Consider the following 16,678-nt stretch of genomic DNA (forward strand, 5'->3'; position numbering starts at 1 on the left):
GCTCCCGGGTTGTCCCGCCGCAGAGGCGTCCCGGGCCGTTCTCAGCGGGTCCCCGTTTATTGCTGGAAGGGAGAGGAGGGGCGGGAGGGGACGCACACATCACCGGCGGAGGGAGCCGGGCCCCCCTGGCTTAGGCCCGGCCCGGGCCGCCCTCAGGCCCCAGGGGAGGCCCGGGGCTGGGCCCGCTAGCGCTGCCCGGCCCCCGGCACTAAAACGTCCGGCAGTCGTGGAGGTCCTCGGCCCCGCTGATGCGGAGGCCCTGCAGCAGGGGGAAGGTGGCGGGCGGCTCCTCGGGGCAGCCTCCGTCCCCGGGGCAGCTGGTAGGGGCGGCCCAGTGGAACCACAGGTTCTGGTAGGACTTGGGGCTGGGGCTGGGGTCGGGGAGCAGGGGCTGGCTGGAGCTGGAGCGCAGGTAGAGGCGCGGCAGGGTGTGCTGCTGGCCCTTGTACCCATCGCCCACCACCCGCGCGTACTGGACGGTCTCCCCGCTCCCTCTGGGGCCGCGGTGTGGCTCCGCTGCCGCCCAGCCACAGCCCGGTCCCTCCTGCCGCACGTAGGGCTGGGGCATGGTGAGGAAGGTGCTGGCAGGTTCAGTGGGCAGCTCCTTGCCCCAGGCAGCTCTTTCCAGCACTGTCACGGTAGAAATGGTGGCCAGGCCAGGCTCCCTCGTGCCGGGGACCTGCAGATGCTCCTGGAGGAACAGCTCTTGGTCACGGCCTGTCCACAGGGTGCGGCCCCTCTGGCCCCCATGGGGCAGCACACAAGGGAAGATCCCTGCGCCCCCATTCCACATCCCGGCGTGGCCTCATGCCTCGTGTGCCTGGGTGGGGAGTGGGGGCCGGGGGGAACAGCCGTCCTGATCTCACCTGCTGCAGCTCTACCGGCACCCACTTGCCCAGGCTGCTGTTGGCGGGGTCGGGGACGCTGGGCCAGAACTGCTGCTTCATCCTGGTGGCCACAGGACAAGGGAGCTCAGCGAGGGGGCCTGAAACGGGTGGCCTTGGGGCTGGCCTTGCTCCCACAGAGCTCATAGTGGGATGCTGCCGTTTCCCACATCCACCCCATCCCTCCATCAGCTGGGCTGTGGCCAGGGCCACCGTAGCCACTGGGGACAGGGACTGCCAGGGCAGCCTGGCCCGGTGCGGGGTTGGTGCTGCCCACGGCAGCTCTTGGTACTCACCGCCCATTCTTCTGGAAGCAGATAAGCAAAAGTATGAGCAGGACAAAGATCAGCCCCAGGGTCAGGAAGAGGAACTGGATTTCAATGTCATCTGGAAAGTGGGCAGGGGAGAGGGTCACAGGGGGAACTGCGTTGGGGCACCTCCAGCAGCACTGTGCCACGAGGCCAGGACAGGACCTGTCCCCTCCCGTCTGTCCCCCCCTCACCTAGTACCATGGTCACCAGGGTCAGGCTGGTGCCGTTGGTGCCACCAGCAGCCGTGGATGCCATGATGTGCACTTTGTACAGGGTCGATGGCTTCAGCTCCCGGATGACAAAGGAGCTGAGAGAGGGATTCACAGCAGCGCCTGGGAAATGTGGGGGCTGTTGGTGCGGTGGGGGCTGCTTTGTGGGTGCCCCTCACCTGCACTGCCCCTTGGGTCTCTGCTGGGTCCCCCCCAACCCTCTCTGAGGGGGGCACAGAGTCTGCTGTTGTTCCCACCCAACACATTGAGGTGGGATGGAGGGCAGGGCCGGACTCACTGGACACTTCTGCGGTGCTGTTGGCCCAGAAGATGGTGTAGCTGGTGATAAAGCCATTCTGCATCTCAACCGGCACCGGGTCCCAGCACAGCTCGGCATCGGACTTGCTGATGCTCTTCAGGTGGAGCTTTGGGGCGTAGGACGGTGCTGAAACGGAGCAGGACAAGTGACTGGGTGCTGTGCAGAACCGCTGCTTTGGGGTGGGGGACCGGCAGGGTGGACGCACTGAGCGGTGAGCCCCACTCCCAAGGTATGGGTGTCACGCTGTGACCCCCTGGGGCTTGGTCCAGCTGAGAACACCTTCGGAGATGAGCCAAGATCCAGCCCAGTGGCCTGAGCTCTTCTGCACAGCCCCTGAATTAGGGGTACACGGCGGGAAGGCTGGCTCTCCTTTTTGAAAGGCAAAGGCTTGGTGGTGTGGGCGAGCCCCCCCGGGGCCCCAAGGGCGGCTACTGGGAGCACACGTACCCTTCTGCTTGGAGTAGGCTGCGGTGTGGACAGGCACCCCTATGGCATCCTTGTAGAGGGGGTACACTGAGATGTTATACCGCTGGAAGGGCTCAATGCCATCTGCAACGGAAAGCAGAGAAGGGGCCTGGGGTTCGGGGCTCTGGTTGCCGAGAGCCCCTGGCTGCCCTGCACCTGCCCCACGGCACCAGCCCTCCTGCCCCATGCTGTACCCAGAGCAAGCAGGGAGGGTGTGGAGCGGGCTCGGGGCAGGGCTTGGTTCTGGGGCAGCCAGGCTGTGAGCCCTGATGTGGGCGCAGGAGGGGTGCCCATCCCCTGGTACCCTCCCCCTGAAGAGCCGACCAGGAGGGCAGGGATGCCCGGCAGCTCCCCGGCTTACCCTGGATGAGGGCTGCGGTGGCATCCCCATCACGCTCCATCTGCCAGCAGGCACTGCAGCCACCAGGCTCTGAGGACACCCGCTGCCACTCCAGGATGTAGGCAGCCACCGAGGCTGGTGGGGCCTCCCAATGCACCCAGAGGCTGCGCTCACCCCCGGGCATGGCCCAGAGCCTGGCCAGGGGCTGACCTGCTTGGGAACAACCAGACGGGGTGACAGGAGAGCGGAGCATCCCTGCCACATTGCCCCCCACTGCCCTCCAGCCCCTGCACAGAGCCTGCCCTGCTCCTCACCCTGGCTGTGCGCCCCACGGGCAGCCTGCACAGGAGCCCCCCGGCCGCACACCCAGGGGGGTGCCTTCCCCACGGTGGGGCGAGGGAGCAGCACCCAGTTTGAGAGCTCGTGGAGCTGCTGGGGGGGCAGAGCCCCAGGGGGGTGTGCGGAGGTTTTGGGCCATGGTAGGTTTGCACTGCCCTCACCTTTCGTCTCCAGGAGGATGACCTCGGTCGCTGCTGACTCGCCGGCGGCATTGTAGGCTGAGAGGTAGACCCTCCTGGTCCCCGCTGGTGCGGAGAAGTTGCACTGGGTGTGGGTGGTGTTGCAGACGGTGGGGGGGTCCCTGCTCCTCCTCCTGGGGCTCAGGGTGACGCGGTACCCCAGCACTCTCCCGTTCGCCTGCCGCCGCTGTGGGGCCTGGGCGCAGGCAGGGGGTGTGGGGATGCTTGGTGCCCACGGGGATGCTCAGTCCTCAGGGCGATGCCCTGGCAGCCCCTGTGCCCCCACAGCCCTCGTGCCCTCACCACCCACCTGTACTCACCTTCCAGCGCAGCTGCACCTCCAGCCGCCTGCCCGCCCCGGCCGGCCGAGTGCTCCACCACGCGTCCAGCTTCCCCGTGGGGGCTGCAACAGAAGCGTGAGTGTGGCCGTGCCACCGCCACTGTGCCGCCTGGCTGGGACCCCCCGGGTGTCTCCGCACCCACCTTTCTCGTGGGTGGTGTAGTTCCTGCTCGGGCTCCACTCACTCCAGTAGCCCCGTGCTGAGCTCCGCCGGCACCGCATCTGGAAGTAGTACTGTGTGCCGAAGAGGAAGCCGCAATGCTGCGTGGTGCCGGCCTGGCCGACGATGTCGGTGACCTGGTGGCAGCCGGAGGGAGGGCTGTGCTGGCTCCTGCCTCAAGCAGGGGCCGGCCCCGGTGTGGGTGCTGCACAGGGCATTTGAGGGGACACTTTGCCGTCCCCCTCCCATGCAGGCACCCCGCCATTCCCATTGCCATCTTTCCCCTCCAATGAGGGACACAGCGGGTCCTGCTCTGGCCGGGCTCAGGACCAGGGTCCGGCCCTGCAGCCTGGCCCTGGGGGAGGCAGCACTGTCCCACCTTGGCACAGGACTGGGGCCAGTGTGAGCAGAGCAGCAAGGATTGGGGCGAGCTCCCCCCCTGCACAGGGCAGCTCTGGGCAAGGGGGTCATACAGGTGTGATGAGATGTGGCGGCCTCAGCACACAGACCAAGTGGGATGGGCTCTTTGCAGGCAAGAGGCTGCTGCAATGGCACGGTGGGAAAGATGCTGCTGCTGCATCCCTCCCCTGGTGCCCAAGCCTGAGAGGAAGCTGGAGGCTCCGACCTGTACCTGGAGCTGCCCAGGGTGCAGAAGGCAGGCAGGAAACCTGGCAGAGCTCGGAGCGGAGGGAAGGGTCCCAGCTCCTGCTCACTCACCCACCCTGGTCCCGCTGCCCCAGCAGCACTCACCAGAGCCCAGGCAGGGTCCTCGGATGCCCGGTAGCGCAGCTCGCACTGCAGCTCCATGTGTGCATTGCTCCGTGCCACCTCCCAGGTCAGGGCAATGCAGTCGGTCTGGAATGGGATGGACTGGATACTCTGCAGAGCCGGGGGGTCCAGCTTGGCTGGAGGAAAAGCAGGGGAGAGAGCTGGAGAGGTGCCACGGCAGGCGGTGCATGGGGCTATGGCCTCGCATGCGGCCATTGTTGTTAATGCCACGAGCTGCAGCCGGGGTGCTGGCCTGCCCGAGGTGTGGGGCGAGGGACAGGGAGAAACCGCCCCACTTAGGAGAACGGCTCGTGGCAGGGGATGGGAGCCAGCGTGGGCCCCTGTCCAGGACATGGGGTGATGCTCAGGAGCACAGCACCAGCACAGCTCTGCACCCTGGGCTCCAGGCAAGGTTAACGCCTACGCAGGAAAACCAGATTGTGTGGTACCCAGACCCGGGGTCTGGTACACGGCCAGGAAAGCCACGCTTTTGGGTCTGCCTGGGGGTGAGAGCCCTGCACGGCCGTGGGAGGCTCAGCTGGTTCATGGGCAACCCTTCCCCGGGTCTAGACCAGGGAGGACGAGTTGCGCCGTCTGAGAAGGTTCCTTCTATAAATAGTTTATAGGAGCTGGATATATTATTAATAGACCTCCTGAATAAATGGGTAATCAATTGCTGGAGAGAGTTGTAGAGTGCAGCAGGTCAACTGACGGCTCATAACCCGCCGGCACACACTGCTCAGTCTGTAATGCAGTTTTGGCACCTATTCATCCCAGCAAGCCATTTATCATGGGAACCTGCCCGTAAAATATGACCTAAAAGCCCGATGTGCTTTAATGGTGCTCTAATACCCCTCTCTCACTGCTGATGAGCTTCTCTGGGCCCTGACCTCTGTGCAAGGCAGGCGGCTCCGGCCGTCACTCACCGACGTCCATGGGGTCGATGTAGAGATGCTCCGACTCGGCCGTGCCCAGCGCGTTGGTGGCGGACACCCAGATCTCCATTCGCCGGTAGAGCTGGAGGAGCCGGCGTGGCACCGTGCAGCGGCTGCGGTCGCCTTGTGGGGTGCAGCCTGTCACCACCTGGGCTCTGCTCCTGTGGCAGCAAGAGGGGTGGGCTCAGAGGGTCCTCCGGTGGAGGAGGAGGCTTGCCATGTAGTTTGGTGGTGGGTCAGGGCCAGGAGAGGTGGCCCAAGGCTTACCCGGCACACTTCAGCGCGACGCTGGTGGGGAGGTGGCTGTCGGGTCCCTGCTCCCACTGGCACGTCAGCCCATAGTCGCTGAGGTTCAGGACGCAGCTGAGGTTGAAGGGCTTCGCAGGTGGGTCTGGGAGAGAGCGGTCAGGGAAGACCCTGAGCGAAGCGCCCATCCTGGCTGCAGGAGAGCTGCAGCCCCCTCCGTGCCCACCACTGCTCCCCAAACCTGCCCTGCCCCGCAGCCTGCCCGCAGGGCACCGGTGCGCCGGGATGTGGCTGAGCACAGCCCCGAAACAGCCACCATCAGCCATCAGCCCCGGCTGCTGCTCCTGCCCCAGCGGCTTTGCCCAGCTCTTCTGGGGCAGACACGCATCTCAGGGAGGAGACGTGCAAACCCGGTGCCATGTTGCACCTCCGTGAAGTCCACGTGTGCACACGTGGGTGACCCATGGTGGCAGCAGACTTACAGCCCGCCCTGATCTCGGCCATGCCAACGCGCTGCTTGGTCCTGTTCCATTCCACCCAGCACCACAGCTTGGCCTGCGTGTGGTTGAACTGGGGCAGGGTGAGGTTGGACACTTCCGTGCCACCCGGGCCCCGGCGCTGGCTCCCAGCCATGGGCTCATTGTCCAGCATCCAGGTGATCCGGACCTTCCCCTGCTCCAAGCCACGGCACAGCTCACTCCGGATGGTGCAGGATGCCATGACGGCCGAGCCCAGGGGCACAATGGGTGAGCCCACGGCCACCGAGGCACAGCCCAGGGTCCCTGCAGGCAGGAAAAATGTGTCACATCCAGGGCACGGCAGTGACAAAGCCATCTCAGTCCTCGGCGCCCAGGCAGGACAGAGGGACGCGCGCCTCTTCCCTTAGACGGGCCCCCAGCCGCTGGAGAGGAAGAGCCAGGCGTTGGGCAAGCCTGGCACATGCCAGGCCCCATCCTGCCAGCGCCCGCCGCACCACCGCCGCTCCCACCCGCCCGCAGCAGCCCCTGTGTGCCGCGGCCGGTCCGGGCAGGCGGGGCGGGCATGGGGGGCACACGCCTGTGGGACAGGACAGACCCCACTCACCGCCCGGGCGGAGGAGCAGGAGAAGGGAGAGCCGCAGCAGGAAAGGTGTCCCAGCACTGCGCCTGGCCATGGTGTCCTCCGTGGCTTTGGCATCACCTGGAATGGAGAGAGCAGCTCGAAGCGGCGGGTGTGGAAGGGGCTGGGGATGAGGTGGGCTGGAGGAGCTGTGCTGCCACCGTCACCAATGCTTCCTGGAGCAAAATGTCCTTTTGCTGTCAGAGTCAGCCTCTCCCCCGCAGCCCTTCTGCCGCGCTGACACCTCCGCCCCCATCTCGGCCTCCCACGCTGCCGCAGGTGCCGGTGTGGAAAAGCGCAGCGGTGAGGGGCTCCGGCGGGGGTCCCTCTGGCACAGTCTGCCACTGGCTCTCAGCCCCACACACCCCGATCCTGGGGTGCAATGCCCCACGCCTGGCCGCAGGCACGGGCTGATTTTCTCTCAGGTGCCTTCAGCCGCTGCTGGGCAGAGATTTGCGGTTTCGGGGAGGGTTTGCGCTGGGGCTCAGGGCGGGAGAGCTGATAAGCTGAAAGATGGCAATGAGTGAATGAGGGCAGCGCAGCGGGGCTGGCCAGAGCCGGGGGGTCCTGCCTGTGCCCCCTCTCCTGTGCTGCTCCCCCCCCCACACCCCCTGCCTGCTGCTGGCCATGGCCCCCGGAGCGGCGGCTGCCTCTGCCCTGTCCGGCCGACAGCTCATCCTCTGCCCTGGGTTGGTCCTGGCCGTGTCCGCGGCAGTGCCGGGCACTTGTCCCAGGAGAGGCTGCCCACACTGCGCCCGGCTCTGGGTGCCCACAGCTCCTCTCCCCCACGAGCTGAGGTCCAGAGGCAGACGAGAGACTCGAGCCGAGGAAACGGGGGAGCAGCCACCCCCGAGCATCCGGCACATGCGGCTGTCCCAGGCAGGGGACAGGGCACAGCAGCCCACACAGCCACAGACAAGGTGCTCAGCCAGACCTGAGCACCGCACAACCCACCCCTACCTCACCCCAATCCCTACCTCTCCTCCATCCCTACCTCTCCTCCGTGCCTGGTGTGTCCGGCCGCTGCTCACCGCCCGCTCCGAGCAGCAGCCTCCGGCTCCCGGTGCCTCGCCGTGCTCAGCCTGTTTGCTAACATGCTGCTTTCACCGTTAGTTCCTCAAAACCAGTGCCGTTAATTGCTGTGACTCTCTGAAGAAGGTGATTGCAAAACACTTCCCTGAAGGCTGCGACCGCCTCGCTCGCCGCAGGAAGGAAAGCCCAGTGGCACGCACACATCCAGCGGCGGGGAGCAGCACCCAGGCGCCCGCCCTGCCTGCTCCGGCAAGGGATGTGGTGCAGCCAGGACGTGGCACAGTCGGCTCTTTTCTGGGACTCCCCTGGGGCCATGGGGCTGGGCTGGGGGACATGGCAGGGGGGCACGGCAGGGGGATATGGCTGGGGGATGTGGGACGCAGAGGGCAGGAGGCAAACCCAGCCATGGCTGCCAGCGCAGTGTGGTGCCGCTTAGGCACAGCTCGCATCCCTCCGCCTGCTCCGGTGTCCTCTCCGGGCACTCACCACAGGGGACTGGGCTCATCCCTGCATCCTCGTCCCTCCGAGCTTCAGCCCTCCCCTGGGACCTCCCTGCCAGCCTCACCGCCCCGGACCCTGGGGACAGCACCGCTGCCCCTTGCTGGGCTGTCTCCTAAAGCCCAGCCCCGGGGAGAGCTGCCCTGCGAAGCCCCGTTTGACCCAGATTGTCTGTGCTCACACGGCACAGTCCAGCTTCCCTCAGAGTGAGGGGACCCGTGAGATGCCCCAAGGGCAACCCCGGACCCGACCTTCCCACGGGTACCTCCCTGTGCTGCCCATTGACGCGGGTTTTCCAGCAGCCCCTTGCCCAGAGCCCACACCCTGGGGGGGTCTCACCGCTGGGACGTGGGCAGCTCTGCCCACCCGTGCCAGGCTGGCATTGCCGCCCCGGCCGGGGAACCCTGTGTCCCGTGGGACCCGACTGGATCGTGGGGGTAAACAGGGGATTGCCCAACCAGCGACGCGCTCGCAGCCTTCGCAACGGAGGCGGCTGTTGTGCAAAGAGCTGTTTACTACGGGATTTGTAGCACGCGTTACACCTCCAGCGGCACGTTACTCAGTGCTCACGCAACCCAATGCTGCAAACAACTGTGGGGCCAGTGCAGCCCCCCCGCCCCGGCAGCCCCCAGGAGGAGGGCGGCCCGGGGCTGTGGAAGAGCATCCTTGGGGACACACACTCCCAGCATTGCTTCCTGCGGAGCTGGGCTCCTGGCCGGAGGGAGATGGCTCAGGGGTGCTGCTGGCCACCTTGCAGCCCCAACAGTCTGAGCAAAGGTTTTTTCCCCCCAAATCTTCCCTGCCCAGGGCCTGGAGCGGGCCGGGCTGCTCACTGGGGCTATATGGGGGCACACCTCCTGGGCTGCGGCACGGGGCCGATTCCCACAGCCGCTGGCCTGGGGTGGGGGACCTGCCCTTGCACCATTTCCCTGGGGTGTAGCAACCCCCAGTATTTGGGGACGGAAGCTCACGGCTTGCAGGCTGTTTACCAGCCGGAGCAGGAATATCCGCGGGTAGCCATGGCGACGTGGGCATCTCCGTGGGAACCGGAGGGCAGGCAGAGCTGCTAACACCCAGCTGGACACAAACAAGCGGTCCCCTCCCCGCGCCCGCCCACCACTGCCACCGATGGGCTCTGCCACGGCGGGAACCTGCATCCTGGTGTGCAGAGGCACCGTGCATCCCACCCCAGCGCACCCCTGCCCCGGGCTCACCTTGCCCATGCTCCGCAGGGAAAGGGTTTGTCCCCAAGGAGGCTCCGAGCCTCCCCCGAGGTCAGGGATGGAGCAGACATGCCCCCATGACAGTGCTCTCAGTTCCCCTTCGGCTCTGAGTCACTCTCACAAGCCCACAGATCCCGTCCCTGGGATGGGACAGGGGGACAAGAGGCAGGGTGCCATCCCTGCGAGGCACCCGCAGCCGGAGCCAGCTCCCGGCCAGCCCGGCGGAGGGGTCTCAGAGGGGCTGGGGCAGGAGGATGCGTGGGGTGGAGGCTGTTAGGGGATGGGGGAGCTGGCTGGGTGACAGAGGGTCCCGTGGGATGAGGCTGTGGCAGCGCAGAGGGAGGTGGTGACACAGGGCCATGGTGTGGGACAGACTGGGGAGTGCAGTCTGGAGGGAGGGTGGGTGCTCGCGGCCCAGACATGGCACGTTTCGGGGTGAGCGGTGGGGCAGTGGGCTCACAGCCCGGGGTGCAAGAGCCCCCCCCGCCCGGGGCTGGCCGGCGAGTGGGAAGGCGGAAAGGGGAAGCAGCCACGGGGCTTTTCCCGGGTTGCAGTGTGTGGGACGGGGACTGATGGCGCTGGGCAGCAGCCTGCCGGCATGGCCAGACCCCCCGGGCAGCTCTCGCCCCAGTCAGCAGGTAGCACTGGAGGCGACAGATGGGGACCGATATGGCGCCTCCTGCGCCTGGAGGCACCGCTGGCTCTGCTGCCACCACCCCGGGGCAGAGCGGGTCCCGCCACAGGGGAGGTGTGAAGTGGCCCCGTTCCCCGCTGTGGCCGCTGAAGGTCCCACCGGGGTCCAAGGGGGGGGGTCAGCTGGACCGAGCTGTCCGCTGCCACCATGGCATCCTGGAGACCAGGGCAGCAGGGCCGGTGGAGCCCCCCCAGCCAGCACCGCTCTGCCACCCCCCCCCCATGTTAAGTGCCAGGGGGTTGTCAGCTGCCTCCATTTCTCGGGTGTGCTATGAGTGCCTCTGATTTAATCCCTGCTGGGCGGATCATTGCTATTAAGCAGAGTAAAGTGCGTTACCAGCTTGTATCAGCTCAGCTGTCAGCACGAACCGGCCTCCCTGAAGAGATTGTCCCTTTCTTCTTTGCATTCCCTAAAAAACATTAAAATATTGCCAGTCATGTAAGATGCAAGATCTAAGTGCAAAATCTGCTCCAGTCCCTAATGGACGAGGAGAGCTGCTTAATTGCCGCCCAACATGATTAATTCAAATGAACCACCTTGGTCAGCTGTCGGCGATGGGGAGGGAGCAGAGGGCTCGTGGCTGAGCCACCCCGCAGGCAGGCGGAGGTGGTGGGGAGGAGACCCACTTGGAACGGCAGCGCGGGGGGACATGAGGGGACACGGGGAGCCCTGGCTGCCAGCATGGAGCCGCCCTGGGGAGGGGAGCCCGGCCGGGACCCGTCTGTGTCCACCCAGTCCCTGGGCACCGGGGATGCCCATGGTGCTCGTCCCCACCGCGTGCCACCGCCGCTCAGCTCCTCCCCAGCGCGGCGGCTGCTAATTGGAGAGAATTGATTACAGGGGTCTGAAACGCTGACCTTGAACAAGGCTCCTGACACATTACTGTAATTAATGAGGCAGGAGGATTAATTTTTTGTGTTGCGGGGATCCAGGGAGTCCCTGGAGGGCATGGGGAGGGGGAGGACGGGGCGAGACGGGCAGAGAGCTGCCTCTGCTGCCTGCCATTATTCATCCCTAAGCGGCAAGACACCAAAAAGGAGCCAAAGGGCTGCAGCTCCAGCACAGGAGAACTGTCCTTCAGGCGGATGGGCTACAGGGAGAGAGATCTTCCATGGGGCCACATAAAATTCCCACGTCCCTACATTTCTGGCTCAGTTGCCCAGGTGTCTGCAGCAGAGGAACCTCCCCGTGTCCGACGCTGAGCCCCGTGCCAGCCCCTCATCCCCCAACACCCCTGGAAATTCCCACTCCTCTTCGCCCAGACGCTCCAGAGCTCAGGTGTGCGGAGCATCTTCTCCCTCTGCCATTGCTGAAAAGACATTTCCCTTCGACGCTGCCCCTCACCAAACCAGCCGGGCAGGGGGATTTTCGTGGCCCCCCTGCCCCCTCACCCCCCCATGCCTGCGGTGCCAAGTAGCGCGTTTGATCCCAGCTGCCAGGGCTGCGCGGCCGACCTCTGACACTTCCCGGCAATCAGGCTGCAAGCACAGCACTATTATTTTTCTGCTCTAATAAACACCCCTGACAATAATAGAAAAAAATCAGCTTTTATCGGGAGAAAGATATATCTGGAGATTATTTACTCAGAGTCAATACTGCAGGCGGAGGCTGTTAGCCCGGGCGGGCGCTGACAGCCGCTCCTGGCGGAACGGCCGCACCATTGCATGGAACCGGGGCACAACCCTCCCAACACATCTCCCGCTATGTGGGTGCACCATCTCGGCTGCGCTCTGCAGGAGAGCCCTCAGCGTCCCCCGTCCGTTTTACGCTGGGATGCGCTGCAAGGTGCCGGACCCCTGAAACGCTCTGGGTGGTCCGGCTCTGGGGTGGGAGCAGCCGGGGGGGCTGGAGCCCGGCTCGCCGCCGGCCGCCTCTCATCAGCCAAACGCTCAGGTCTGCAAGAGCAAGAAATTCATGGTCAATTGAGTTGCAGCTAATCACAAAGGGCAATTAAATGACTGCTTCTCGAGGGCTATAAACATCACCAATTTAAATCCAGTGACACACGGAAATAGGAATCCAACCAAGCAGCCTCCAAAAGTACTTTATTCCCCATTATTTTCATTAGCTGGCTTGTAATTTGATTTGTCCCTTTCCTGCTGCTGGCTTTTTCCACAGCCAAGAGGAGCGACAAATGAAACACCCTCAAACTCGTGAACCCCGACGGCGTCCACGCGGGTCAGGAGTGACGCAGCTCCTCCTGCTCCCAAAAAGCGGCCGCGTTTGTGCCCTGCGAGAGGGGACCGAGGGGTCGGGGTGCCCGGATCATCCCCGCCGGTGAGTCCCTGGCACCACGGCACCCCGTGCAGCCTGCCGGGGGGGCTGTGCAGTGCCGAGCCCCGCACTGCCGGAGTCACCGGGGCCAAAAGCTCCGGGCACAGGGGCAGATCCCAAAGCGACAGACCAGGCAGGGGTCGCCCCATCCCTGTGGCAGGGCAGGCCGTAGCCCCGGAGCAGCATGCCAGGGACGTCACCTCCACTGCTGTTGTCACACGCCCGGGCTGGCTTGTTTTCTACAAATCCCAATTAATTTAACTGGGTTTTCTGACAAGATGGATTAAGGTCTTTCCCCTTCAGCCCACTCTGCTGTGGGTCTGCAGCGGAGGGAGTGGGAGGCGATGCCGAGCCGCCCTCCCCACAGCCCCTGTTCCTCTCCCCCTGGTTTGCTTCCGTCTACCAGTTTTCCCAGGGGGGACTCAGCTGAGGGTGTTGGTCCCCAGGAGTCAGCACGATGGTGTCTCCACCACCGATCCCCGCTCCGGGCTGCTGGACGGAGCTGCCTCCCCCACTCGGGCAGGGCAGTTCTCCGGGGATACCCCTGTGGTGCTGAGGGGGTCCCGCCGGTCCTCGTGCTGCCCCGAGTGCAGCAGCTGAGGCAGCGCTGGGGATGCTACAGGCGCCTGCAATGGTCCTGCTGCAAACTGGAGCCTGCGCAGCCCTTGGCCGACCCTGGGAACAATCCTTCCAGCAGCCACCAGCGCTCTGCCCAGGGCCGCGCAGCCGGGATGGTACTGCCGCTGCGTTTCTTTGCTCGTCAGCGGGGAGCTCGGGGCGAGGGCCCCATGGCCGTCAGCATCATCCTGCGCACCCTGCGCCGCGCTGACGTCCTCCCCCCATTATCTGCAATTTCCTGGAAAGCTGTCAGGCTTCGCTGGGGCACCTTTGCAAATGAAGAGAGAAGAAAACAACCAGGTCTGCATTTATTCCACTAGAAATTAATCCCCCCCTTCTTATTTAAAGGTATCAGTGAATGAGGCCAAGTTGTTAAGTGACAAAAGAAAAATGATTCTTGCCTTCCAGGGTTATTAAAATCATGTTCTACAATTTTAGCAGCCACGAGGAAGCCCAGATAATGACAGATGATGATAATACGTCTCCAGCACAGCCTGGTCTATAATGATACTGCCCATATCTCTTGTATTACCACCAATTACTCAGCGTATAAGTATAATGAAAATGTACATCCATTCTGGGGAACTGCATTTGCTGCCTCTGAATCCAATTCCTCCCGCTCTCAGCCGGTGAAGGAGGCGGCTGCAGCTCGCCGTTGGCCGGAGCCGCCGCCATGGCTGGCTCTGCTCTCGGCCCCGGGGAGCCAGCGCTGTCCCCGGCACGGAACCGTGCCTGCCACGGGTGCGAGGCGCCCCTCGCCCCGGCCACGAGCGGCAGTGGGGACTGGAGCGCCTTCAGCTGCACGAGGGCCTGTCTGGGGGACACTCTGCACAGGTAGGACAGGCGGGAGATGCTTTGAAATGCAAATTGCAGGAGGAACCCGAGAAGTCACAAAGCCAGGGGAACCTTCTCTCCTGGCTGAGAAGGCAGTTGACGTCTAACGCAGCTGGGGAAGGGGCAGCCCCCGCCGAGCTCCCCATGGCTTTCTCTGCTGCCAAAAACCCCACTTTGAAGGTCCCCATCCGAGTGCTCAGCCCAGCATCACCCCGCTCAGCCAGCGGGGGCCACAGGGCCCCAGCCTGGAGGCAGAGCCGCCATCAAACCCCAGTGCCACCTTCAGACAGCCGGGGGCGGCAGGTCACCCCCCCCCCCGCCATGGCCGTGTGCTGGGGAAAGTGCACCCTCGAGTTTTGGCACCACGGTTCCCGGCCGGGCAGACCGGCTCCCGCGCCAGCGGCGGTGTGCTGGGGGTGGCTGCGTCCCGCAGCAGCACTTAATCCTGTTAAAGCGGCGTGGGAATCGCTCGGCTGAAGGTGGCCATCTGATTGCACACCGGATCCACTCCTGCTGCAGCACCTGGAAGCTCAGAGAAAGCTCGCTCTCTGTAAGATTAATATAGATATATATTTCATCTGGATTCTATTATCTTTCACTTTATGCAGGTCAAAAAGCAAGAGACAACATCTTTTAAGATGAAAACATAATCTTTTGGAAAATTGAAAGTATAGATCATTGTTTGGGTAGAAGTATGTGTGTGTGCTCACTGCCAGTGCCTCCAGCCCGAGAGCACCGCGGCTCCCGAGAGCCTCAGCCCACGCGTGGGGACAGCTGCACGTGGGTCCCGGAGTAACGGAGCATCTCGTGCCTATGGAGAGGAGCTGGTGACAGAAAAAGCTCCTGAAAAGCTCCATGCGCGTGCACGGCCGGCTCTGGGCAGCCGTGGCAGAGCCCCACGGGGAGCCCTGCCGGCCCCTCCGGACGCCCACCTCGGTGGGCACAGAACACACCCCCAGGAAGGAAAACCCCACCGCTGTGGGTTGGGTCCCCCTGTAAAGATTTTTCCTTGGAGCAGAACTCCAAAGCCAGTCAGCTCTTTAAAAGAGGTCTCCAGTAGCAGAATTTGCCTCATTATTTCTTAAATTAAATGCCTTTATTTTTTCATAACTTTGTGTCAAATATATGTGTGTTTAATTCATAATTAACAGCCCCTCCATGCTCTAAGCTACTCTATTGCAGAATGCCCGTTACCTCCTCCGAGCGGGTTGCATTTCGTAGCACAGTTTTAAATGAGTTATTAAAGGACGTAGGTGCATCTATTAATTATCTCATAAATATTAACAAGCCCTTATTGGCTGGAATCCTGGAATAACATGTTCCCAGGGAGTTAATTTTTAAAAAGGTTGTTAACTACACTGACCGCCGGGCTGGCGGGAGCCGGCACTGCTGCACGCTGCGGCAGGGGGCTTAAAGCAATTAGGAGCTAGGCCAGCTCTTGCCGGGGAGCACGTGCCGGGCTGGTGCTTGCTGCCACGCTCAGATCCCTTGGCAAAATCCCCACCTGCACGGAAACGGCGCGATGTCTGCCAGGCGCTCTGCGACACACGCGGGGCCGTGTGCTGGGACCGGGCAATTACCCCACGAGCTTACCTCAACTGAAACCACCATCTCTCAGCGTTGCCGGGGGCGAATCCTGCTGCCATCACCCGTGTTACACCGAGGAGAGTGGGAATACAGAGTGAAGCCAATGCCCTCACCCGAATCCATGGGGCGCTCGTTGAGACTCCCTGTTAGGAGCTGCGCCTGCATGTGCCTGGAAATCAATGTGCTGCACTGTGCACGCGTTATGAGCCCAAATAAACCACCAGAAACAGGGCACTGGCCTGCAGGGAGGGAAATAAAATGTTACCGTCTGCCTTCATCCTCTTGCAAGTCAGATCTAACCCAAGGATGGAGCTGGGATCACCTGGGACACGGGCGATGCTTTGGGTGGGTTTCACCTCCCATGAGCATGACGCGAGGGCTGGGCTCCCTCCCCCAGGCAGGTCAGCACCTTTTGGGCAGCCCAACACAAGGACAGCCCCTTCTCGGCTCCTTAAATCACCCTGGGCCCGTTCCCACTCGTTAACCAGCCCAGCTGCAGCAGCCAGCAGAGTTATGGAATAATTATCTCGCATTAGCAGCGCTCCCAGCAGCTGGTAATGCCGGCAGTATATCTGCCGTCTCCCTGGGGCGTACTTAGTCTGCGCTTTTCCTTTCATGGAGATATATGGAGATGCTGCTCTTAAGTCTGGGAGAAGTTACAGCCTCAACAACACGTGATGGGGGCAAACTGCCGAGCCAGGGTTGTGCCAGGAGAGGCACCGCGGGACTGTGCCCCCGGGACCAGGAGAGAGGGAGCCGGCACCGCGGATTTACAAACCCCTTTGGGAACGCGGAGCCTGTGAGCAGCCGCGGCAAGGAGGGGCGTGCACGGGGCGCATCCTGCACCCGCCGTGCCTGGGGGTGCACAGCGGTGTCCCACTGTGGGGGTGCAGGGGGGGGGACACCCCTCGGGCAGCGAGGGGCCACCCCGGGCAGGGCTGCCAACAGGGCTGGCGTTCAGGGGCGGAGAAGTGGTGGTGTCTTTGGAAACCTGGGATGACACTGATTCATTGGGGCCATTAAAGCTCTTTCCGGCCTTTCCTTAGCACTGTTTTGGCATTTGACTCTTCATGAGTTACAGCACCTTCTTCCCTGGGAGAGATTTATCACTATGAATTTTGCAAATCCCGGTAGAGCACAATTACCTTCTTGCATAAAGCGGAAGACCCAAATCGCAGCTCCCATCGGCCGGGGAGGCGCGTGGTGGCTTCAGCTCCAGGCAGGGGGTTTCCAGCCAGGGAGCCCCAGTGAATCCCGCCGGGTTGGGGCTTTTGGAAATAAGAAACACAGAGTCAAACCTCTGGGGTTTCGCATGTTTTCATTCC

General features: G+C 63.4%; 1 protein-coding gene across 5 annotated transcripts; it reads right to left on the bottom strand.

The window, feature by feature from the left end:
* Nucleotides 1–44: 44 nt before the first annotated feature.
* Nucleotides 45–7,710, bottom strand: CSF3R (colony stimulating factor 3 receptor). 5 transcript variants are annotated; one of them, XM_082494219.1, is made up of 16 exons: nt 7,588–7,710; nt 6,579–6,674; nt 5,978–6,277; nt 5,517–5,640; nt 5,241–5,410; nt 4,297–4,451; nt 3,530–3,608; nt 3,367–3,449; nt 3,029–3,242; nt 2,550–2,741; nt 2,171–2,272; nt 1,703–1,849; nt 1,387–1,527; nt 1,181–1,307; nt 867–948; nt 45–691 (listed from the first exon to the last, which is right to left on the bottom strand). In XM_082494219.1, the coding sequence occupies exons 2-16, from the start codon at nt 6,646–6,648 to the stop codon at nt 209–211; spliced, it is 2,469 nt and encodes an 822-aa protein (XP_082350345.1). In that variant the 5' UTR covers nt 6,649–6,674; nt 7,588–7,710; the 3' UTR covers nt 45–208. The 5 variants fall into 5 exon arrangements, with proteins under 5 accessions (XP_082350345.1, XP_082350344.1, XP_082350342.1 ...); XM_082494218.1 differs by having other exon boundaries at nt 1,181–1,271; nt 2,550–2,738; nt 3,530–3,683; XM_082494216.1 differs by having other exon boundaries at nt 2,550–2,738; nt 3,530–3,683.
* Nucleotides 7,711–16,678: the final 8,968 nt, after the last annotated feature.

The sequence above is a fragment of the Vanellus vanellus genome, assembly GCF_965231255.1.
Source record: "Vanellus vanellus genome assembly, chromosome: 22".
Taxonomy (NCBI): Eukaryota; Metazoa; Chordata; class Aves; order Charadriiformes; family Charadriidae; genus Vanellus; species Vanellus vanellus.